Raw genomic sequence first — 25,967 nt, 5'->3', positions numbered from 1 at the left:
TTACATTAACATTTTTTTCTTCTCTGAATTAGTGTTCTTCTGTCAGACAATGGTAGGGAGCTGGTGAAGGGTGTTATTTATTTGGGGAAATCCAAAAATTAAAAAAAGAGAAAATAACATAATAAGTTTTGTTGTGAAACAAAGGCTTGAAACAAAAATGTCTCATAAGGACTCTAACCATGGGGTGAATAAAGAGAAGGAGAAGGCGAAGGAGAAATGGTGTGGGAAGAGGCAGGGGTAACACTAGTCCTCACCAAGTCAGAAGTTAGAGGACAGTCAGATGCAGGCGACCAAAGGGTTTCTTCAAATTTAAGTAGAAAGCCGTATCCAGGTACCTGTAAATCCCAGCCTCCAGGCCAGTCCACTGACCCCTGAACATGAGGACAGCTTGATAACAGAATGTTTCGTACAGAATGTGTGTATAATATGCATTCGAGAGGAAGACTCACAGCCAGCAGGAAGCGACCATATTAAAACTTCTTTTAAGCAAACGGGTATTCACATTTCTTATCTTTCTTGTGTTAGTTTTCCTCTCTGTGGGTTATTGTGCAACTACCTCTGTCACCACTAATTGTCCACTTTCTTTGATATATTGCATTTAAATTATTTATCTCCTACAAGAAACTTGAAATTATGCTTTTTCAGGAGGGTTCCCCGTACCTAGAGATGATTTTTAAATATAAAGCAGCATAACGAAAGAAATCATGTTGGATTTCAAACCTAAAATCCTTTTTTACTTTAATTTGGACAAAGAAAATGGGCTCACGAATTAGAAGATTTAGGTACTATTATATTCAATCCATGAATCTTAATTCACCTAACAAATGTTAAGCATTCTTTCAAGTTTGACAAATAAGTTTCCAATCTTGGTTTGTTAATTTTACACAAACTAAAATTAAAATAAAACATGTTAAATACCTCAAGAAAATTCAGTTAAAAACCCGGATTTTTTAAATATCATCACGAAAATGCAATATATGAAATTTTAAAAACACTTCTTTCCCTAGTTTTCATGGATTTAAACGTCCAACAGTGTTAAACTTTTAAAAACCATCTAATTTTAAGTATTGGTTTTCCTGACTCGATATTTTAATTTGTAAAACTGCATGTTATTTTTAGCATGGCAATCTAATCAATAGGACAACTTCTGCCAGGTTACAATGATCAGAAAGCATCATTTACAGTAGAATCAACATTAATTTTCTGTAATGTAAATTATGATGAAAATAAAATACAGTGTACAAGGAGGATCAGGGCATGGGGTGTATTTGTTTATAAAGTGCTTTCAAATCAACTCTTAAGAATGATTTAATTGCCAGTTCATTCAAAAGCCTAGTTGGTTACGGTCTTAATGTTTTGATGTTCAGGGACAGATTTTTCCTAGCCCCTGAGCTGGTATATGTTAAGCAAGTTTCACATGCAAAGGCCCTAACCAGAGCGTTTTCACATAGCTCACTGCAAACACTGTACGGTGTCCCAGTTCAGCACTTGTCCACTAGGAAGCATTGCCAGTCACAACCAGTGAGAAAAAACCTGCATGCTTTTCCACATTGCAACAAATCACTGATTGTACAGAAAGGACTGTCCTAATCAGAAAGGCATGCTAACCTAATCTGAAAGGTAGATGGATGCCTGGAAGGTAAACACATAGATATATCTAAAAACATTGACTCATACAGAATGTTACTCATATGTTAGACACTGGGAAGATTTTTTAAAACCTTTCATTAAAGTATCATGTACACGCAAAAAAAAAAAAAAAAAACCTAGGTATAGAGCTCCATGAATTTTTACAAATTATACTTGTAAAATCAGCACCCAAATCAAGAAACAGAATATTGTCAGCACCCCTGAAGCTATTCATTCTTCCACATTGAAATAACCCCTTCCTGTCCCCTAACAGCATAGTGTAATCTTGTCCGTTTTGAAACTATTTCTGTAAATTGAAACTTTATATATGTACTATTTTGTGTGACTTCTTTCGTCGTTGAGATTTAGCCATATTGTATGAAGTGTTCCTTTTTTTTCTCATTCTATCATGAATGTACTCTGATTGATGTATCCATTCTACTGTTGACGGGCTTTTGGGAAATTTCCAGTTTGGGGCTTGCATAGTGTGGCCATGAACATTCTTGTGCATTACTTTCAGTTAACAGATGTATGTGAGATAAAATCCACATTCCATGATCTGGCTTTCAAGTCTTTAAAATACACCTCCTGCTAAGCTCGCAAACCTGAGTCTAATTTCTTGTTGCTCATTTTGCTGTGTTGCTTCACCTCTGCTGCCCACCACGACCCCGACTGCTCTGATTGTGCTCCATTCCCTGCATGAGGCGGACACACGTGCTCCCACTCACCTACTAGAAACGACTGATCTAGAATGCTCTTTGCTTCCACGCCTGTGAAACTGCAACTGATTTTCTCCTCTGTGAAGGCTGCTTCTGTCCTCCCTTCCATTTGTCCAAGTCACATTCACCTTCTCATCCGTTTTCACGTCAATCACCACTAAGTTCTGGGGCCTCCTGGCTGCATGGTCCCCTAGATGTTAGTTTACGTGTCTAGCCTCCCTGCTTCTTCAAGGTCCTCAGGGGTGAGTGAGGATTGAGTCCGTTCATATCTTCAGTATTTAACATAGATGCCCAATGGATATTTATTGAATGTATAAAAGAATTTATTGTAGCCAAGGAGGCAAACACAGGCTTTCTTCATAGTGGAATATGAATATACTACTTTTCTCGTTTCTTATTAATATGATCAAGTTTTGTTTCTTTGCTTATCAGTATTTTTTGACTAGGTGTTTGCAGTGATAGTACTTATGTACATACTTTAAAGTGCCATCTCTTTGCAATTATGATGTCCATGAATATGAAGATTTGCTGGGATACAGTGAGACTGAACCATAGGCTTTGAATAAAAGATTATAGACAAAATTCCTGAAATCAAATTTATTTTAAAACGTAGAAGCACAGAGAGTTCCAAATGGAGTGTGCATCAGGGTGTGCACTCTCTTCATTGCCACTCTTCAGCCTTTGCCTGCTCCTATTTCCATTCCACAGTGTGTAAAATTGATGCGCTAAGCTCATTATGCAGGAGTGAGGTGTGATTTATCATAATGTTGCTTTTAGAGAAGTCTGAAAAATGCCCCCCCAAATCTCGTATATTAAAAAAATGTCATGTACATTTAAAAATTAGAAATAATGTTAAAAATATAATGCCTGGGCCAGGCACAGTGGCTCACACCTGTAATCCCAGCACTTGGGGAGGCTGAGGCAGGCAGATCACAAGGTCAGGAATTCGAGACCAGCCTGACCAACATGGTGAAACCCTGTCTCTACTAAAAATACAAAAATTTGCCAGGTGTGGTGGTGGGTGCCTGTAATCCCAACTCACTGGGAGGCTGAGGCAGGAGAATTGCTTGAACCCAGGAGGCGGAGGTTGCAGTGAGCCAAGATCTCACCACCGCACTCCAGCCTGGGCAACAGAGGGACAGTCCATCTCAAAAAATTTAAAACATATATATATATATATATATATGTACACACACACACACACACACACACACACACACACACACACACATATATAAAAAGCCTGGGTAAAACAAATGGAAACCTACAAATAAATCTTCCCTGAAATGTAAAGCCCCAAATGATTCATAAGCCCTTTTATAGAAAATAAAAAAATTGTAAAGGTATCAATTACTCATAAATGTATAAATTCTTCACCTTTTCCTTAAGGTATTTTCTGTGGACACAGTCATCATTCAAAAATTTAGCTTTTAATTTAACCTTTAAAATCTAGGAAGGCTGATTTTTTTAAATGCTGTTATAAGAATACTTTATAAAAAACAAGATAGTGGCACTATTAAGACAGAAAAGCCTCCCTGAAGTGCTTTGCAATAATTAAGAAAATAACAATGCACTAGAAAAAGTTAATTTTAATTTTCCAAATGGTTTTACTCTTACAACATTCCAGATTTTATCAATAAGTTCTAAAGAATAGAAATAAGCTGAACAAAGGGAAGAAACACTTTCAGACAAGTTGCAAAAAGAACATAAGGATTAAATATTTTTCATACTTTGTTCAAAAGTGTGTATTTTGATTTTGTTCTTACTTGAATAATGCTAAATTACAGTACGAAGCCTGCATTAGTAACTATTCTTCAATAGCCACATTATCCAGGATTACTGGCATTAATACTAAATTAGCATTAGCTGGCTGCTATTGTTTGTAATTTTTTTTTTCCCACTTTTTATGAGTTCTGTGAATCTAAACATTGTGTAATCTCCCTCTTTCTCTCAAGGGACATAATGTTTTACAGTGAAAATAACTGTGGCCCAGAAACCTGCAGACTTAAAATCAAAATGTGCCTTGCTACCAAGTGGCTTTGTGACCTTAGACAAGTCACTCAGCTTTCACTGACTCTTGTTTAAAGGGATTGGGCTGGACCTAGGGCTGTGTAAGGTCTTTTCCAACTCTAATATGAAATGACTCTTCTCTGGACCCGTATTAAAGAGGATTATGCCTTATAACATACCACTGTTCCAGACTCAGCCCTTTCTCTACCAGTTTTGACTTAAGAATCTTCTAGTTAAAAGTAAACCCATCTCAAACAGACTTAAGCCAAATAAACACTTTATTGGCTCACATAACTGAAAAGTCCTGGAGTAGATCTAGATTTCTGAAGTCTGGAGGGATCAAAGGGCTCCAAATGTGTCCTCAAAATCCAGATCCTCAAGTTCTTCTCCTCCATGCTGCTTTCCTTTCACCTGGTTTCATTCTCAGGCAGGTCCTCTCCATGTGCTGGTCTTTGTAACTCTTGGCTTGCCTCATCTTTTTTTTTTTTTTTGAGATGGAGTCTTGCTCTGTCACCCAGGCTGGAGTGCAATGGTATGGTCTCGGCTCACTGCTACCTCTACCTCCCAGCTTCAGGCAATTCTCCTGCCTCAGCCTCCCTAGTAACTGGGACTACAGGCACCCGACATCACGCCGGGATAATTTTTAGTAGAGATGGGGTTTCACCATGTTGGCCAGGCTGGCCCACAACTCCTGACCTTTAGTGATCCACCCATCTCAGCCTCCCAAAGTGCTGGGATTACAGGCGTGAGCCACCAAGCCTGACCCCATCACTGTTTTCTGAAGTGAAAAATAAACATTTGTTCATTAAATAACTGTGGCAGCTATGGAAGTGTGACACTCAGATTGCAAATTGCTGATCTCCATCTGCAGTGACTTCAGGATCCACCAGAGCACCCTAGCTCAGATCCTACTCTTCCCGCACAGCCACGTCCTCATGACTGAGCATGGCAGGGTTCTAGGGCCTGATAGTTCTGCCCAATGCTGTGCTCCTCTATGGGCAGTCTTTGATTGGAAGCTTCCCATTGGGTTGGCCAAGAATTGGTTAGGTCTGCATGGCAGTGTGAGGCTCTCCAATTTGCTTCCTCCCATTTTCTTACACACTTTCAAGTGTGTCTGAAAGCTTTCCCTGTCTAATCCCACTTTCTTGCCCTGTATCTTTCACAGGTGTTACCTCCTAGTAAACCTTGTGCATTCCTGGCTCTGTCTCAGCATTTACCTCCTGGGTGACCTACACTGGTGGTAAAATGGGCTGTCAGGCTGGGTCATTCGGCATCTAGCAATGAGGACCCCGTTGTGGGTGGTAAACAGAGCACACATAGTTCCTAGCACGAGGTGCTGACCCCACTGCTTAAACCTTCACAAGCAGTGACCTAGGACAACGTTGCAGTGGAAGGGAACATCATACTTGCTATAATGATTCAGGACTTTGAACAAGGCTGAGTAGGAGATGACAGGAGAATAATGCATATAAGGACAATTAAGTTGGTTTGCTGTTATTAGATTGAATTGAAACCCTGCAGAAGAATAATGAAAAGCTAAGGGCAGTTAACAAACTGAAAACTCAGTGAGAGGTCCAGGGGGCCTCTTTGGCAGCTTAAAAAGCAGGCTTTACCTTCAGAAAAACCTGGAAAACAACCTCAGGGCTCAGAATCACTGAGCTTCAGAGATGATGAGATGCTTAGTAGAGGCAGGACTAATAATCGAGCACGAGTTGGGAATATGAGGAAGCTTGAATATTGGATAGGGACATCTGAGTTGATATCCTTAAAGAGTTTGGTTTCCCAGATTCCTCAGAGCCTGTGTGGGGAACCCATGCATTCCTGTTAAGAGCTAGAGCTCTCTGCATGTGAGGAGACACTGGAAGGGCTTCTTCCCAGCAAGGCATCAGGGGTGTCCACTCAGGGTTTATCTGTGCTTCTGGCTGCATGTTGATACCTAGGATTAAGTTGCAGCATAACCCACATCTGTGCTGGCCTGATCACAGAGACAGCAATTGTGTCTAAAAGTTGCTACAAAAATTAGTCAGCATCTACCAGCAGAAGCTGGGAAAGTACTGGGATTGGATTTTGAGGGTGCTTGACAAAGGAGACCAGAACATAAGATTGGATGAAGGAGAGTTTATGGACTTAGGGGCACTCTCTTGGAATATAGGATTTCACCCTGGCAAGGACCTCAGGTACGTGATATGTAGGCTTTGATTTAGCAAATATGCTACTTTTGATTCTCATCAAGAAAGGGGAACAGAAAAAGTCCACATCTATATGATATGGAGAGCAGAATGCATTCACAGTTATGCCCCAGGGCTATGTTAACTCTGCCATAACAGAGTCCTAAGTGATATGAACCATCTGAAGAGCCCTCAGAATATCATGTTTATCCATTGCATTGATGATACTATGCTGATCAGACAGATTGATTAAGGCACGTGTACTACAGAGGAAAGGAAATCAACCCTTTGAAGATTCAGGGGACTGTCACCTGGGTAAAGTTTTTAGGGGCCCAGCAGTCAGAGACATGCTGAGGCATCCCCTCTAAAATAAAAAACAAATAAACAAACAAAAAACAAATTGTGACATCTTGTATACCCTACAGGAAAGAAAGGAGCACAGTGCTTGGTAAGCTGCTTTGGGTTCTGTAGACAACACATTCCATACCTAGCAATACTCCCTCAGCTGAAGTATCAGGTGACAGGTATCAGGTGCACACTTCATGTTCAAGCAGCCCCGCTGCTCAGACCACATGATCAGGCAGACCCTATGATTTTGTTTAGTGGTGGTAAAGGATACATTGGTATTTAGGGAAAAGCCCAGTTGGAGAATCTCAATGCAGGCCCCTGGGATTTTGAAACAAATCCAAGTCATCTGCAAAAGAGAAATACACACTTTTTCAAAAACCATCAAAACCAATGGAGATGATAAGGGAGGCCAAGGAGAATGGAGAGGAGAAGGGAAGTGAATATCAGTTGCAAGAAGGACTGCCTTCGGAAGAACATGCCTTGAGAAGCCTGCAGGGCTGCCCCTGAGTGTTTACAGAGAAGTAGATTCAAATGGCACTGGAATGGCCTGTGGCCGCCAGGGAGATGTGATGGATGCATCTCTCCTTAAGAAAGAACCTGCTACTCAGCTGTGAGGAGTCCAGAGGGTTGACAGCTTTCTGAAGCAGTGTCTTTGGAGTATGTTACAACTTTGAACCAAGGCCACACTCTTTCCTGATGGTCCCCAAACAATGAACATGATGGGAGTGCCAGGGCCAGCCACTTCTGCCACGCATGGGGGGATTCCTTTAATACACTATATAACTCCCGACTTTTCCAGCGTCTGAGAGTCTCTTTGCTCAATTCTGTATCCTCCCCATTTGCCTTTCATAAATCTCAGCTTTATGTCTGGTCTAAAAAACCTTCTCCCCAAATCCTCTTGCACTCCTGTCTCCTGAACAGACTGGGGTGATAAGTTAACCTCCAGGAGCCCTTTCTTTACTATTTTTCACATTTGTAAGAAAATAAAATGTAATCATTTTTGCTGTCTTCCAGTTACATCATGCAACAGGTCTCTTTCAGGACAGTTTCCGATTGCATGGTGAGAAGGGCATCTGCACCATGGGAGGGCAAGTGTTCATGTGAGAATTATGGCCTCTTTTAATGGTAAGCGTATTTTTGCATCCTTAGCTCCTGTTTCCTACATCATTCTGGAGTTAAAGTCTCAAAATATTACTCAAATTATTTGTTAGTCTCTTCCTCTGTCTCAACAGTACCTTTGTAAGAACTTTAAAGTCGTTTTCTTTCACTGGTATTTAACGAATGCTGATTTTAAGGGGGATCTAGTTTCTTTTTTTCTCATCCTCTTATTTTTTCTTCCTCTGGTATTAGTCTTTTCCGTTGCTTTTATTAAGCTATCTTTCAGTTCAGAAGGCTGAGAGAATTTTTTTTTTTAAAGCAAGCTTGCCTACCAGCCAGTTTTATATTTTTCCCCAAGCACTCAACAGTCTAATCTTTTTCCCATTTAAAATGAGAATGAGTTTAGCAAGAAATTGACTTGATGTTAGGACAGGAGCTCCGGGAAGCTCTAATCTCAGTGACAGCCTTAACAAACCAATCCCGCTCTCTGGCCTCGTACATACTGAACAGGACCTGTTCTTTCTGGCCCTCCAGGTAGGAAAGTAAGCCTCTAAAGTACACTGGTGAGGGCTCTCTGTTCACTCTTTTGGTTTGTTCTTCTGTACTTTCAGGATTTGGGGTCTTTGCAATACATTCCCTACCCTTTTAGAAGCAGAAGACTATAAAACAGGAAGTGGACCTTGGTTGCTTTTGAAATGTTTGCTCTAGTTTTACTATCAGGGCAGCTCTCAAAACGGTGATATTTAGAAATTTCTTGAAATTTGAGTCTTTAAAGAAATATTTTGTTTTTTGTTTTCTCTTTCCACAGGAAAAAAAACCGATGACATACATTTTGTAGGCTAGGGAGAGGGAGTCTTGCCTCAGAGAAAATAGTATTATAATGGTCTGTAACATTGCCTATTGCTTATATCAGTAAGTATCCATGCCAGTGACCCTCAAACTTTGGAGTACATCATAATCACCTGGAGAACATTTTAAAGTACAGATTTCTGACCCCACTCTCAGCATGTTTTATTCAATAGGGGAAGGCCGAGGATTTGCATTTCTAACAAGTTCCCAGGTGATGATGATAATGCTGGTCCCGGGACCACTCTTTGAGAACCACTGATCTATGCCATTGCTGTCAGTACCCATTAGGAAAAAAAAGAAAAAACAAGAAGCTCAAATTTCTATGAGCATTGTTCATTGAACTAGGGGGTTATGACTGTTTTATATCATAACTGAATTAACTTAATAGGGGAAGTTACAAACCCTGATTTATTTTAGAATAAATAATTATTGAGATAAAACTGTCATTTCTCTTCTCAGTCTGGTGGGTGATACTGTATTCCTTTGTTTCTTACAAAAATGTATATGTGGGCAATTATTTGTAAAACAAAAACTGGAAACTAAAAAGTATAAGCTATGTTGAATACTCTTGAAATGTCTCAAATACTTATTGGAATCAATAGTAGATTATGAAGTTTTTTTCTGTAAAAGTAAGGCTTAATAAGATGTACTTTATAGGATTGCTATGAAGTTTAAAACAGAGTATGTACAGAATGCTTAACAGTGTCTGACAGTAGCAGATAATCAAGAAATATTGTTTCATTTTCATTTCTTTAACCATTTCAACACCATTAATTATTATTATTATTATTATTTGACACAAAGTCTCACTCTGTTGCCCAGACTGGGGTGCAGTGGCCCGAGCTCAGCTCACTGCAACCTCCGCCTTCTGGGTTAAAGCCATTCTCCTCCCTCGGCCTCCCTGGTAGCTGAAATTATAGGCACGTGCCACCACGCCTAGCTAATTTTGTGTTTTATTTTATTTTATTTATTTATTTTCTTGAGACAGAGTTTCATTCTTCTTGCCCATGCTGGAGTGCAATGGCGCCATCTCGGCTCACTGCAACCTCTGCCTCCCAGTTCAAGCGATTCTCCTGCTTCGGCCTCCCAACTAGCTGGGATTGCAGGCACATGCAACCATGCCCAGTTAATTTTTGCATTTTTAGTAGAGATGGGGTTTCATCATGTTGGCTAGGCTGGTCTTGAACTCCTGACCTCAGGTGATCCATCCTCCTTGGCCTCCTAAAGTGCTGGGATTACAGGTGTGAGCCACCGTGCCTGGACCCATTAAATTCTTTATGATGATATTTTTACAAATTTATTTGGTACTGAAAACTGAGAGAAATAGGAGAGGGGAAGTTACAAATTTTATTAAATGTTAGATTATGTTTCATTATGCATTGCAATAATTGGAATTGGGGATTTTTTTAAAAAATTTATTTTTTACAAAAAAAGATTAGATAATAGGAACAATGCCTTCTATACAGACTAGTCATGCTAGTTTAGACTATTATTAAAAATTCAAATTTTTTTGTTGTTTCTATAGCCAAATCCATGTAATAGTACCAATAATAACTTTTCCATGGAAGTACGTTTGCATGTCAGAGACTGTGCTAAACACTTTATATTGCTTACCTTGTTTCATCCTTATAGTAACCCTGTTAGGTATCTTTTCTGACTTTTATGCATATTTGTTCATTGGTATCTCCTCTTACCTCTAATGAAAGCTTTGATGAACAGGGGCTTTGTTTTATACCCTGCTGTAGCCCTGCTGCTTAAAAGAATATTTGGCAGCCAGGTGTGGTGGCTCGCGCCTATAATCCCAATACTTTGGGAAGCTGAGGCAGGTGGATCATGAGGTCAAAAGATCAAGATGACCATCCTGGCCAACATGGTGAAACCCCGTCTCTACTAAAAATACAAAGATTAGCTGGGCATGGGGGTGCGCACCTGTAATCCCAGCTACTCTGGAGGCTGAGGCACGAGAATCACCTGAACCCGGGAGGCAGAGGTTGCAGTGAGCTGAAATCGTGCCACTGCACTCCAGCCTGGGCAACACAGCGAGACTCCATTCCATCTCAAAAAAATAAAAATAAATAAATACTTGGCAAATAGTAGGTGCTTAAGGAGAGTTTGTCAAAATAAATTTATGCATCAATGAAAGGAAGTCTTGAAGTTAAGCAATTTGCCCCAAGATCCTGGCCAGTATTAAAATCCAGGAGCTCTCACTCAAGTTTTCCCTGTCCTGACCCTTCACATGCCCTGTAGAAGATGAACTTTTCTCAACTATTGAAAAAATACCTGAGGCATTTGTATTATGTTCTTTGCAGCTTTCAAATGCTAAGAATAGTGTATGTAATATCAAAATGTTCTTTGAAAGAAACCTGTAGTTTAGGTAAAAATTCAGAATAAACTCAGGGTGAAGGTAAGAGCATCTTTTATAGAGAAGACTGGAGGAAACGAGTTACTCTGAGGCCTGTCTTTGTGTAAAACTGGACTGAAAATGGTCAGACATCTGGTATCACCAACAGGGGGTTCTCTCTTTCCCAAACTGTTAAGTGCCTACAGACTCTCCTTCAATGAAGGGTGTGGTGGAGGCTTGGTTGAAGCCATTTCTGTAAATCCCACAAAGTATAAACATGATGATGGGATAAACTTGATCCTTGTTATCCCTCCCTTGCATTATGAATATAGGCTAAAGGAACAACAGACGACCACAGTATTATTGATGTGCACATTTGCCTGAATTTAAGTTTTATATCATAAATCAAACGAAAATCATACCTCATAATACAAAATTTCTTATTATACTAGAATTCTTAGAAATTTGTCATCTTCTTCCTTTTAACAAAAGGAAAAATGTTGCCACATTTTACTCCTATATCCCTTCCCCTTTGTCTTCATTGAAAATCAGAAGCATCTTTATCTGCTTACTGGTGAATACTTTCAAATTTGGTTATTTCAAATAAACACTGTTGAACTTAATCCTCATAAGCTTCAGTGAAGAGTTACTTCTAATATTTTCATTTCAGATTAAGTGGATTTCTATTTGTCTCTTAATTTTCAGTGGATTTTTGAATTGAACTGTCTTATTCTACAATAATAGAACTCTTGATTTTTATCTGGCCACATCACTCTGTAATATGTACTTCATTTCCCAGTTCATTTCAGCCATTTGTGGCCATGTGACTAGATTTTGCCCAATCAGATGTGAGAGCAGTACACGTCATGCCCAAAACATGTTCTGAAGGGCAGTGTACACGCCCTTCTCTCCCTCCCTCCTGGTAATTCTGTCCTGTGATGTGGATGTGGTAGCTGATCATCTTCAACTGTGTGGATTAGCCCAACACCCCTGACATGGTGGAACAACAAGAGAGAAGAAACCCAGGCTCCTGAACCATCTACTTTTAAATATTAACGTGAGACAGAAACAAACTCTGTCTTATATAAGCAACTATTAATTTGGGTTTGTGTTACACAAAGCTAAGGTAGCTTCATGTACAGTGTATTTTCCTTCTACATTGTTTAATATACCTTTTTAGAAAAAAGTAAAAAATAAGGAAATCATAATAAACCAAGATCTTTAGCAACAATGAAATCTCCAAGTGCAAATACTTTATATCACTTTTCAAAATCAAACAAAATAAGATTGCTGGGCATGGTGGCTCATGCCTGTAATCCCAGCACTTTGGGAGGCTGAGGTGGGTGGATCACCTGAGGTCGGGAGTTCAAGACCAGCTTGGCCAACATGGTGAAACCCCATCTCTACTAAAAATACAAAAAATTAGCTGGGCATGTTAGCATGTGCCTGCAATCTCGGCTACTTGGGAGGCTGAGGCGGGAAAATCGCTTGAACCCGGGAGGTGGGGGCTGCAGTGAAGCCAAGATCATGCCACTGCACTGTGGCCTGGGTGATAGAGCAAGACTCCAACAACAACAACAACAACAAAAGGATTGACAAAACTTTGGTTTAGATGTTTTCCCTCGTATATAATAAGTTGTAATTCTCAGTGAATCCTCTTCAAGTTTATAGTTTTTATTGGCCATAACCACACAAGTAACTTTTTTGGAGGGATCATTTATCAGTCAAAATAAGTAGAATTAAAAGTTTTGTTAGTGTATTAGCTTTGTGCAAAGGTACACAGATAAAAGTTCTATACACATCCTTTCTTGATCCCTCCAGGCACGGAGACTGAAAAGTTGTCTCTATAAATAAAGAAGCATATTCTTCTAAAACTTTCCATTATGTATATATCTGACAGGGTATAATTTTGGGGCAAGATTATATTCATTTCTATGTTAGCTGATTAATTCTTCAGTGGTTTATCACCTGTTTGAAATATATCTTTGATTTGGTTTTGAGTCACTGGTGATAGATAGTGACCTAACTTCAAAAGGTTGCCTCACCCTATTTGGTCTGTACCCTGAGCAGCTGTCCAGGGTACTTAAATAAAATTAATTGTTGGAAATACTTAAGTTACAGACCTTTTTCCTTATACTTTTGAGCAAGTGAAGATGCTTTGCACAATAATTCAGTTTGTTTTCCCATTTTGAACAAGAACTTGAAATCCTCCTGCCTTAGAATAGTGATAAACAAAGAAATTATTTGTAGTTGCCTGTGGAAACCATGTTAGAAAGATCACATGTTTTGAAAACAGTGTTGTGATGTGTTGTTTATGATATAGAGATGATATGGTTAAAGATTATGTATATATGTTATAAATTTAGAGGACACTGACTCCCTCTGACCCCCAGTGTAAAAATTTCTCTTCTGAATACCTAGAAGATAGTTTTCTTGTCTGCTAAAATATGTGCCAGGTAAGGGAGGATCCACTTTTTCAGAGGAGGCCCTCTTCACATTCTGAATGATGGAAAATTTACTTCTGATATGAAACTTAATCTAGTTCCTTATATATTTCATCTTTCCAGCCTTCTGGAATATCATTCTCACTTATACATTCTCATAGCTTTCTCAGAGAATAGAGAAAAAATGAAGTTCCAGACCTGAGATCTTCAACATTAAGTAACTGAGTTCCTTTGATCAAAACAGTACCCACTTCCTGGATGTTAATAATAGTATATGGGAACAAAGTACCTATTTCGAGTTCTACATAAAATAGAAATCCTAATAAAGAAAATGTGGTACATATACACAATGGAGTGCTATTCATCCATAAAAAGGAATGGGAGCCTGTCATTTGCAATAACATGGATGGAACTGGTGGTCATTATGTTAAGTGAAATAAGCCAGGCACAGAAAGACAAAGTTGGCATATTCTCATTTATTTGTGGGAACTGAAAAAAATAAAACAATTGAACTCATGGAGATAGAGAGTAGAATGATACTTACCAGAGGCTGGGAAGGGCAGTGGGGTGAGGGGGAAGTGGGGATGGTTAGTGGGTACAAAGATATAGTTAGATAGAATGAATAAGACCTAGTTTTTGTTAGTACAACAGAGTGACTATATTCAACAATAATTTGTTGTACATTTAAAAATAACTAAAAGAGTATATAACTGGATTGTTTGTAACACAAAGGAAGGATAAATGCTTGAGGTGATGGATACCCCATTTACCCTGATTTGATTATCATGCATTGTATGCCTGAATCAAAATATCTCATGTACCCCATAAATAGATACACTTACTATACCCACAGAAATAAAAACTAGAAGAAAAGAAATTCTAAGTACAACATTGGTAATAACCCATTCATAATTTGATAGTAAAGCAATATAGAATTGTAAAGTACATTTTCACTCTTTAAAAAATGAAGAAAAGAGAATTTTAATTTTTTAATTTATTAATAACAACTTGAGAATTGCATAGTATTAAGGCATCAATTCTTGGAGTGTGGGCTGAAGACTCTTTTGGGGTGCCTATGAGGGCAACACTATTTTATAATAAAACTAAGACATTATTTTCCCTCTTCACTATAGACAAAAATTTAGCCAGCCATGGTGGTGTATACCTGTAGTCCTAGCTAATCAGGAGGCTGAGACGAGAGGATTGCTTGAGCCCAGGAGTTCCAGGCTACAGTGAGCTATGGTTTTGCCATTGCACTCCAGTGGCAAAAGACCCTGTCTCAAAAAAAAAAAATCATGCATGAACAAAAAAATCTATAGATCAATGGATTTTAATGGCCACAGTTATGAATATCTTATTACTATGATTTCAGATTCCACATTTTAACTAACTTTTAAGAAGCTACTATTTGTTGAGTTTTGGTGTAATAGCAAAGAATACCCATAATTATATGAAAAAGTGATTATATTTGAACCTAACTCTTTTCTAACTCCATATCTATGTGAGGCTGGATTTTCTTCATGCACAATCAAAACAACATAGCATTATAAAAGACTGAATACAGAAGAGATATCTGTCTTCTACTAAGCCAGATATTAAAGAGAACCAATAATATAAAACAGTATCACAGTTCTACTTTTTGTTTGGGGATAAAAAAATTAAAAAAAAGTTATGCTGTGTAATGAATTTATCATTGTTATTTTTATTTTTATTTTTTATTTATTTTATTTATTTATTTATTTATTTATTTTTTGAGACAGAGTCTGGCTCTGTCGCCCGGGCTGGAGTGCAGTGGCCGGATCTCAGCTCACTGCAAGCTCCGCCCCCCAGGTTTATGCCATTCTCCTGCCTCAGCCTCCCGAGTAGCTGGGACTACAGGCGCCCATCATCTCGCCCGGCTAGTTTTTTGTATTTTTTAGTAGAGACGGGGTTTCACCGTGTTCGCCAGGATGGTCTCGATCTCCTGACCTCGTGATCCGCCCGTCTCGGCCTCCCAAAGTGCTGGGATTACAGGCTTGAGCCACCGCGCCCGGCCCATTGTTATTTTTAAATGAAATAATAAGTTTATAGGTTTTACATCTGAATACAGTAAATATTCATAGATGTGATATATATAATCCGAATCTCTTTCAGTGGCTCAAAAATATTAAAGGGGACTTGAGACAAAAATGTTTGTGAATCATTGCACTATGTAATACTTTAGTGAAAGATTTCAATTATCCTTACCCTCATTGATTCAAAAAGATTTGGAATAAAATCTAAATATTCTTAATTCCAATAATAACCAATATAGAATCTGATATTCAAATTGCATTTACACTTTGTGAAGCTATTTTATTTTATGCCTCTGCACTTCTTGTATATGATTGATGCCAGAAGATTACCAACTTTTGTATAAAGCAAAACTTCAAGCCTCTAGAAAAGTGCTCCTGACTTCATGGAACACGTGCAATCCTTTTACATGGCATCCTTCTTGACTTTGATGAAAAAGTTAGTCACTCATAATTTCAGGTATATTGTTGTAAGTTTAGAAGAAATAACTGTTTAGACTTGTCAACCTTCATAAACAGAACACGTAAATATTTTATAACTTGTCTGAATAATCACTATCACTAAGACCTTTTCCATCACCATGAAAAAAACTTGGAAGAGAACTTAGACGTTGGTCTTCTGGGAATGATTACCTTACACTGAGTAATGAACATGCGTTAGGCACGCACTAAGTACTTTATGTATTTTCCATCAGTTAATGCCTACAATAATCCTTTAGATCTATATTATTAGTTTTTTTCTTTCTTTCTTTTCTTCTTCTTGTTTTTTTTTTTTTTTTTGAGATGGAACCTCACTCTCTTACCCAGCCCGGAGTGCAGTGGTGCGATCTTGGCTCACTGCAACCTCCGCCTCCCCGGTTCAAGCAATTCTCCTGCCTCAACCTCCTGAGTAGTGGGATTACAGGCACCCGCCACCACACCCAGCTAATTTTTTAAGTAAAGATGGGGTTTCACCATGTTGGCAAGGCTGGTCTCGAACTCGTGACCTTAGGTGATCCACGTGCCTCAGCCTCCCAAAGTGCTGGGATTACAGGTGTGAGCCACCTTGCCCGGCCTATACTAGTTTTACAAAGTAAGGAACTGAGGCTTGGAGAAAGTAAACAAATTGCTTGAAGTCACTTAGCTTGTAAATGGTAGACTCACCTTCAACTCAGAGAACATAATTCATACCCTGTGCTCTTGACCATGTTTAATTACTCTTCTCATCTGGCTTGGCTTCCAATCCCCATGCCAGTTTTGTGCATTTTACATAAATCTATTGTTGCCCTTATGATATTTTGCTGCAATTTATTTATTTACTATCTACCTCTTCTAAAAAACTATTGGCTCACTAAAGGAGGAAACTGTGTCTGAATTCCCACCACACAAGACACATCTTTTTTTGCTGGATTGAATTAATACCCGGTTGCAGACGCAAAGAGAACTTAAATAATATGCCTTTGACTGCTCAGTCAGTGTGTGCAGCAAAGTTGGGATCTTCTGTCATAAACACTCTAGGTCAGTGGTTCTCAAATGTGGCGCCTGGGCCAACTGCATCAGCATCATCTAGGAACTTGTTAGAAATGCAAATTATTGGTCTCACTCCAGATTTACAGAATAAGATTTTGTAGAGGTAAGGCCCAGAAGTTTGTGTTTTAAAAAACCCTTCTTGTAATTCTGATGTACCCTAAAGTCTGAGAATCATCTCTTGAGGGTGAAGGAACATAACAGTTTAATAAAAACAGAAAGGTTTACTGAGCATGCAGCTTAATAAATCCATTTGTTTGATTTGCTGTATTATTAGGCTTATGCAATATTATATCTTATTGAAAATGAAAAATTCATCTCAGAACTCTAATGTTTTTATTTTGAATAAAATTCAATCCAAAGCAATTAGCTATTCCATTAGTCAATCAGGCATTGAATTAATAATTTTATAATCAATAAGAAAATTCAGTGAAGAAAAGAGCCCAATGGCTACATGGGTATGCCTACCTGGAAGAACCAAGTCAAGTAGAAACTCAAGTTCCAGTTAGCACTGTGTATAATTTCCAGTGAAACAAAAACTAGCCACAATCTGCAGATCTGTGGTACGGGTACCAAGTTAGGTTTTAGTAGTTCCATCGAAGTTCTAATTACGCTGACAGTAATAGAAGCAGCAAACTACTAGAACCAACATTTAGGACTCTTATATTCACAGGAAAACAGCAAATCAGTTCTCTAGAAATTAGAAATATTTCAATCCCAACATCACATCCACTATCAAGAGAAAATAAGCAAAAGAAACTTAAAAGATTGTTGTTTAAAGACAAATTTGCCTTTTAAATATGTTAAGAGTAGTTATTTTGCATTTAACTCAAAGTTCATTTATAGTTATATTGATTTGCACATGCTTTGGAATTATGTGTGCCACAATGTGTAAATATTTTAACTAAAATCCTCATTGGATTTCTGAAACCCTTCCCCACTAACACCAATTTTTCTAAATAGTGTCTCCTCCCCTACTGCCTGCTACTGAGTTTAAAAGCTAAAAGACTCTTGTAACTATACCTCTTCTTTTTCTAGGTATGTATTTATAAAGTCCTCTGAGAATTAGTTTAGCATAATAGCCCGAGATATTTCAGTTTGATATATGTAGTACTAATACGAAAATATCCTCAGAACTCTTTTTATATATTATATGTGGATATACATATATAATAAAAATTTATTAGTCATTATCTCTTAATTCCTTAGTTTCTCTTCTGGAATACCAACAATGATTATATTACTAAGTTTATGGTTGTTTTCCTCCCCTGACATTATTGTTTTGCTTTTGAATGTACTAAGGACATATTAATAGAATGGCAAATTTAGCAGTAAGAGCTAGAATTCCATTTGGATTGAGGAGCAAAGATGGAAAATTGGTTAAATCAAAGATTTAAGCCCTCTACAGAATGTAAAAATCTTCTTTGCAAGAGATGATGGAGGCACTGTGTAATACTAGTTCATGGCTTCTCCTGTAATAAAGACTCAACTCTCAGGTTGTTGGAAATTATGAGAGTTTCTTTATAGAAAAAAAAAAAAAACAAAAAACCCTTTTTGCAGCATAATCACTTCAGTAAAAACATCTAACATTTCCAAGGAAAGCATTTTTTTCTTTATATACTACCTACAGTATTTTTATTCTACTTAGGTTGTTTTGCTTTACCTTATCCTGATCTCTGTATACATTTTTTTCTTGTTAAATATCTGAGTAAATTGAAGCAAAAATTAGATACATTCAGGCTTTGTAGGCTTCTCTCTCCTACCTGCCATTGGCACCTTCTGACAGGAAATAGTGAAAATTCAAAGTCAAACAATTTAAGTACATGGAAATGAATTTTCAGAGAATAGATATTTGTATTGTATGAGTAAAAGGCACAGTTGTACACTGACAAGGATAAAGATGTAAATATGTAACTGTGTATCTATATATCACATGCATGTATTTGGGGTTAAAACATCATATAATCATTTTTCCAAGTCTCTACATGCACTGAAATTTAGATGTGGCAGGGGTATAAAATGAGAGAGTATACAGGTTAGTGCTAACTGGAGTCCTTTTGGTTGGGTGAATGCCAAAGCAACTTTCAAAATATTTCAAAACAGCTGCTAGCATGTAAAGATTTTAACTGAAGGAGCAGAGTAATGAAATCTGAATTACTAATGAGAGAATAAACTTATATTTTGCTTAAGGTCCTTAATGAACATGGAGATAAGCAGATCCAATAAGGAATTTGTCTCTCATGCATGCAAACCGACCTTCTGAAACTATACATGTAAGGATAAAATACTGAAACAGACTTAACAAGTGCATTGTAAGGTAACCTACTGTGCAAATCTTCTTTGAGTATTTTGTGTATTCCTGTTTTAGAAAACAAACTTTCTGGAGGGCAGGAGCCATATTAATTCTCGTAAAGATGGGTAATTGAAAGCTTGGAACTTTGAAGTTGAATGTGCTCATTAAACTATTTTGATAACAAAGCATAATTGAAAAGGCTTCAGTTTATGTAGTTTTAAATGTCCAACAACAAATCTCACATTTTCTTTCCATTGGGGCAATTTTGCCCTTTGGGTTTCCAAGAAAAAATTGCCCTCCAAAAGTGACAGGAAACAGGGTGATACATTTTTGTAAAATAAGTAGTGTAAAATAACGATTTTGTAAAATAAGTAGTGAATAAAATGTTATTGCTGGGCTCTTCTAGTCATAGAATTGGTATTGAAACAAAGAAGAGCAGTAATATTCTTTGTAAATATAACTCGTTGACTGTGCAGAAAGACTTTAAAAGGGACACTAATCTAAAAGTTCTGCACTTCTGGCCACAGAGGGCTTTTCCCTCCTTTGACTCACTTGGCACATTGAGGCTGCCTCTGGATGCACAGGATCGAGGTGGAATATTGCATTACATTCCTGGAGTACACGTGGATCCAGGAGCCACTTGCTGGAAGCCTCCATCAACTGGTTGGCCTAGACATCTGTGGCAGGCACAGCACCACCCCACAATGGGCCAACAATTAAAAGCTATTTTATAGAAAGGCACCGCCTGCATCGGGGTTCATTTTTAGCCTCATTCATGAGTCATTTACATACTAGACTTCCTTTGGCCTACAATACCGCCGGCCTTGACCAATGCAGTCAGAGAAAGAAACTTTTCCCAATCCCTAAAACATTCCTGACCGCTCTCGAATTGGCATAAACTCCCATTTCTCGCTCTGAGAAAGCCTGCGCAGAGCCAAGGAGTGGTATTTGTGATCTTTTCATAGCCCGAGAGGTAGGGAGGAGAGCGCGCTGAGATGCACGTCAACCTGCGACGCCCAGCGCTGTGTGCTCCGCGTGGGATGAGGACCCACTTCTGTGATCAAATCTTTTCCACCAGCCCGGCCTCCGCCCCCATGACCACAATCCCGGCCCAAAGACCTTGCGTTTGGCCTCTGCACAATAAGTATCCCCGAAATGAATGCCGATAAGCTAGAAAATGATTTCTTCTCGGGAAGGAGGGAGTCAGGACCTCGGTTAGGTCTTCAACAAATTCGTGGGATCCCTCACACAGATGCTCATTACGATTCTTTTTACGTGCAACACGTGGGGGACGAAGCAGTTTCATATCTCCTGGTATTATCTGCCGTCCAAAGCATTTTCTTTGAAAGGAAAATGGAAACGCAGCTGCGCCGTGGGCCCGGCCAGCGAGAGCTGGGGCTCCCTCCCTCTGTTTCCCAGCGGCTGCCGGGCGCAGGAGGCGCCTCCGGAAACTGACTTGGGTTAGGGGAGTTCAGAGGTTGCCCCGGCAGGCGCGGGACGCCGCCAGGGCAAAGGCTCGCCTTTGTGCGGGTTGGCTGTTTCCCGAGAGCCATCAGGGTGGGAGGGGACGCCCGGGTCTGCGGCAAGGGCAGGCGTCTGGCCCCTACACCGTGTGCGGGGACGCTGGGCTGGGCGGCCTGTGTCACTCTCGGCCTTGGCAACTTCTGGCCAATCCGCCCTGCCCCTCTGTGTCCCGGCCTGCCGGCTGCGCCCTAGGCTCAAAGGGTTAAGCAGGTGCCTCTCCGGGCGAGGCGCTATTGGCCGAGGGCTGGGGCGGCGCGGCCGCGGTCACCACGCTAAGCCGATCCCAACTTGGGTTCCTGCGGAAGGCAAGGCGGCCGGCCACTCGTCCCCTGGCTGCGGCTGTGGGGCCCGGGCCTTGGCGTGCAGGAAGTGGGAAGGAGCAAGGACAAGAAGGGGCAAGCACCAGCCGCACCAGCAAAGGGGGCGAGGGTGGCGCGCGCAAGATGAGGGGAGCTGGAGCCCTTCATCCCGAAGGAGACTGCGCCCACCGCCCGCAACTCCACTCCCGGCTCGCGAGCCGGAAGAAAGAGGAGGAAGTGGGACAACGGGGGTCCTGGGCAGGGGGTGGGGGAAACGATCAACTCCTACCGCCCCCACCCACTAGCCGAGTGAAAAGGAATGCAAGTCGTCACTTAAAAAGGCTCACCCAAACCGCAGGCATGCCTCCTCACCCCTTAAAGAAACATTGATGTAATAGTGTGGAGAAGTAACTGAGAGACGCGAGGAAATAAATGCACGTGTTTTCTCTTTTTGTTTCCCTGGTGGTTGGAATTTGCAGAGTTCGTCTCAGTGGTGGCTGCTAATTTATTCGTTTCATCGGTCGAAAGGGGCGTATAGAGGTGGGTCATCGGGGCACAACCGGATCCCTCTAGCCGGACCTACAGTCCTCACCTCACAAGTTTGTCCAGGACCAACCCGCCCGCCCACCAGTAGCGGGAAGAGCCCATTCTTACAAGGAGAACAAACTCTCCATTGCACAAAAGCGGCTTCTTTTTTTCTCTCCGTCTTTGCACACCATCCCTCCTCGATAAGTATCAAGTTCTTGAGGAGCCCAACTTGCGCTTGGCAGCCCTCGCGCTGCCTGATGTGCATAAGACGGGCAGAGTGGGGTTCCGGACAGGAAGGGAGGCTCTACGCCCCCATTCCTGCACACGCGGGCTGGCTTCCAGGTTGCTGGAAGCCGCGGGAGGCGCGAGCTTGCCTGGATGGTGGTTATTTCTCTAGAGAAAGGAGGGGAGAGAGAGCGCGCCTGAGTCTTGCACTTTGGGTCGGAAGTGCGCGGCGTGTGTGTGTGTGGGTGTGTGTGTAGAGGGGGGCGGGAAAGAAACGCACCCTCCGCTGCCGGTCATTCCCTTGCACCGGCCAAGTCCTCGCCAAGCCTCCCGGTGCATCCTTCCTCCGCCACCCCCTCCCCTTCTTCCCTCAGCTGGGCTCGCGCGGCGCAGCCGGAGCAGCCAGTGAGAGCAACATCCTGGAAAGAGGGGGGAGCACCGCCGCCCCCCAAAAGGGAAAAAAGGCCCCACCCCGACACGTTTTGCTGTTTGCAAGTCCCTCGCACGCCCCCCGCACCTCCTCCTCGCGCTCGCGGCACCCCCCCACCCCAGCCCGCTGCGCGCACATCAAAGCGTCTCTCCGCGGCGCACAGTGGCCGCGGCTCACTAATGGGATTGCAGGCTGGTGCCTGGCTCCGCTGCTGCCGCCGCCGCTGCTCGCGCTGCTGCTGCTGCCGCCGCCCGAGCCCGAGCCCGAACCCCCGCCAGCCCGTGCCCAGAGCCGCCGCGCCCGGGGGCCGAAGCCGCGGCGATGATCCGAATCTTTCCGGATTTCAGCGTGCAGGTGACGGCCGCGGCGGCCGGCGGGGCGGCCGCGGGGGTGCCGGCCGGCGCGGGCATGGGGAGGGCCGGCGCCGCGGCCAACGGCACCCCGCAGAACGTCCAGGGCATCACCTCCTACCAGCAGCGGTGAGTAGTCCCGCCTGGACTGGGATAGTGCCCCCGCCCCGGGGTGCTTGGGTGGGACTCACTTTGCCTCCTGTTTTGTGTCTTACAACACACATGCACATTGCCAGGGCTCACTTTGCCTGCCCCTCGTTATCTACAGATGAGGAAGAAAAACACACTTCACTTTGGTGGATTGAAAAGCACTCCAGTGCGCTGGCGAAGTGAAATCATGCTTTGCCCTTTGCCTGGCCCCCAAATCCAGAGCCTCAGCCCCGAGTAGCGGAGGAGTTGCAGCGAAGTCTGAGACGCCGCACAAGGTGCTTTTGCAAAGTTTAGGATCCTCATCCCTTTCCAGTGGAATTTTCTCAATGCCCCAGCCGGATGCGGACCCGCGCAGACGGACAGCTAGGGGGGCAATTGATCACTGGAGGCTGATTGATCATTTGTTTCCAAACAGAATAGGAACGATTTTCACGTGTAGCTGTAGATTGGAATTCTACATAACAGTGTTATCATGTCACCTGTTACTACAGGGAAATACAGCATGAAATCCGAGTCTCCTCGGCGCTGTTAAGTATTCATCTTAAACGCATTATAATGCAAATGCCTAAGATTCAGAAATACAAGTTAGGAAGCAAATTTTACAAAGTCAGGGTAGGTGGTGAGAAGGAAGTTTTAAAGCATTATTTGTTTGTATTTCTCTTAAAAGTATTTATAGATTTTTCTTAAAAATTATGTATTTGACATTGAAATAGTAATTTGATTCAATTAGGAAAGAAAGGGAAAGCAATTTACCACCACCAACAGCTTTAGAACCCTGAAGTTTTTCCTGAGGACAACTTTTGATGTTCCAAGATTTTACTGAAAATGTAATCCACAAAAATGCGCTGAGAAAAACTAACAATGTACTGTGAAAGGTAAACTCCCCATTTGTGGGGCTTGGTTTTATAAAAGATGGAAGAAAAAAGAGCACATGAAAGTGTGAAATTAAATATTTGTGTTTCCCAGATTGCACACGATTAAACATCTGAGAGATTTGCCAATGGCATTTAACTTAAAATATACACAATGCATAATTCAAATAACAGTTCCTATTTTTACCTTGTATTTCAAACTTCATTGATTTGAGAACCTTTGATTTGAACCAACAGTATTTAAACTGAAAAGGTTAAGATAATCTATCACTGCCATATTTTGTGCCTTCCAACCAATGGCCCAGTGACCAGAGCAGATTTTGCATAACACATTGAGTGTTTTCCAAGTTGATGCCCAGTATTCCAGATATTCTGTAGAAGCCTTCATTATATGCTCTGTGTACTGCCTGAAGTTTTTTTCTTTTTTTTTTTTTTTAAGAGTTTGGAAAATAACTCAAAAAGGGGTTATTCCTTGTCAAAGAGATTTTTGATTTAAATTATTTTAGTCTTGTTTTACTTCAGTGATTACAGGAACCTTTAATACAAAAGATCTGGGTCTCTTTCAAACATAAAAGACTAGAAAAGAATGAGATTTTTCCTTTTCATGGTTCAGGTATGTTTTTTTTTGGTCACTTATACAACATTTAAATGACAATAGAATCTGGCGGTCACTTTAACTAGGAAGTGCAGGCAATGGTCACAGTAGTATGGTCTGTGAAGTAGGGAGTCAAGGGTCAGAAGTGTCAGATGGCCTTTGGAAGATTTCAGGGACCTCCGGGAACTTGAGCTAACCTATACCATATAAATTGAGCATAAAGGGGTGGGGGTTTAGGAATTTTCTGCCATCAGGTTTGCTCTGAGTGTTGTTATCCCTTACCATAAAGATCACCTCAGAGACAATTTTCCCTCAAGGCAGGAGCACCAGGGGCAGTCCCCTACAGTCTGCCACCTCAACACTGAGAGCTGCATTGGTGCTTTCCACTTTCAACTCTGAATTTGGGTCCCTTATGAAGTCTCTGAATTCCACTGCAGTTCTAAAGACTAAGGCTTTTTTTTTTTTTTTTCTAGCATCTCTAAACTTTAGCTTTTGGGGTGCATTATTCCCTCCTTCGATTTTTGTGTTATATTGACAGAAGAGAAGATGATAGCTGTGAAAAATGTAGACTTCTTTGATTTTGTTGCTAAGACATGATGACACCTGTTACTGTCTTTTAGTTAAAATAGGGGGAGGGGGGCAGAGAGTGAGCCGTGTAGGGCAAGGTCATTGGTAGGTGTTGCAGGTAGGGTCTGAGTCAGGAGTCCCCTGTCCTCTGGCACCTCAACAGGATTGTGGGGTTCTGAGGGACAGACTTAGTTTCCGCTTGGATTTGTTTCCATCTGGATTTGTTAAGTGAATGGTGACATATCATTTTACCAAAAAATTATTTTTAAGTACTTTTGAGGAGTCTGCCGCGGGAGTGACAGGAGTGGGGGTTTTTCAAGCAAAGAGTGGCCTGTTGGGAGACTACAAGCTTCTCTTATTTGTCATCTTGGGGCAGAAACCCCCTAGACTGGGTGTCCTGGAGCCAACACTTTGAACTGGCAACTTTTTCCCTTCTCTGCCAGCCCATGTATATCTTGTCCATAACACTCTCCACTCCAGTTCATTTCTCATTCTCTCCTACCTGTAGAGTGTACTCCAAAGAGAACTTAAAACACCATCATGCAGATTAAACACCTCTACCACGAAAAACATTTATGTGTTCGTTGGAAGTTTCCAACTCCCAGCCCTACTTTACTGGAGTCGTAGAGACTGAATGGAGGACCCCTTTTCAGGTCTTTATTTTTTTTCGTAAGTTTAAAGTCAAATGCAGAACCTCACACAGGACTGATGTTTTCCATCAGGCGCTTTCATTCATTCAAAGTGGAAATGCTTTGGGAGTCCTTTCTACTTGCCTGGTTGACACATGACTGACCCAAGTCTCTGCGTAAAAAGCTGTCCACACGCTTCTGATTGGTTTAGTGGAGAAAACGCACTGACCAGGGTCTACCCAGGTAACAGGAATCTAGCGCGGGCCCTGGACTGAGTAGCCAGCCTTTCTCTAGGCCTTGCTGAACTGTCAAACCGGGGTGCGGCTGGGCTAGATCCCAGAG

General features: G+C 41.1%; 1 protein-coding gene across 6 annotated transcripts in view; it reads left to right on the top strand.

The window, feature by feature from the left end:
• Positions 1-22,668: 22,668 nt before the first annotated feature.
• The window catches only part of LOC105477952 (neuronal PAS domain protein 3), an 861,371-nt gene continuing 858,072 nt past the window's right edge, over positions 22,669-25,967 (top strand). For 5 of the 6 annotated variants that reach the window (XM_024791567.2, XM_071099305.1, XM_011734853.3 and 2 more), the window contains exon 1: positions 22,669-22,941. In XM_024791567.2, coding sequence (XP_024647335.1) covers positions 22,784-22,941 — 158 coding nt within the window. In that variant the 5' untranslated portion in view covers positions 22,669-22,783. The remainder of the gene's footprint in view (positions 22,942-25,967) is intronic. The other variant, XM_011734856.3, reaches the window with a different exon arrangement.

Source organism: Macaca nemestrina, chromosome 7 (assembly GCF_043159975.1).
Source record: "Macaca nemestrina isolate mMacNem1 chromosome 7, mMacNem.hap1, whole genome shotgun sequence".
Lineage (NCBI taxonomy): Eukaryota > Metazoa > Chordata > Mammalia > Primates > Cercopithecidae > Macaca > Macaca nemestrina.
This window is presented reverse-complemented; position numbering and strand designations above follow the sequence as displayed.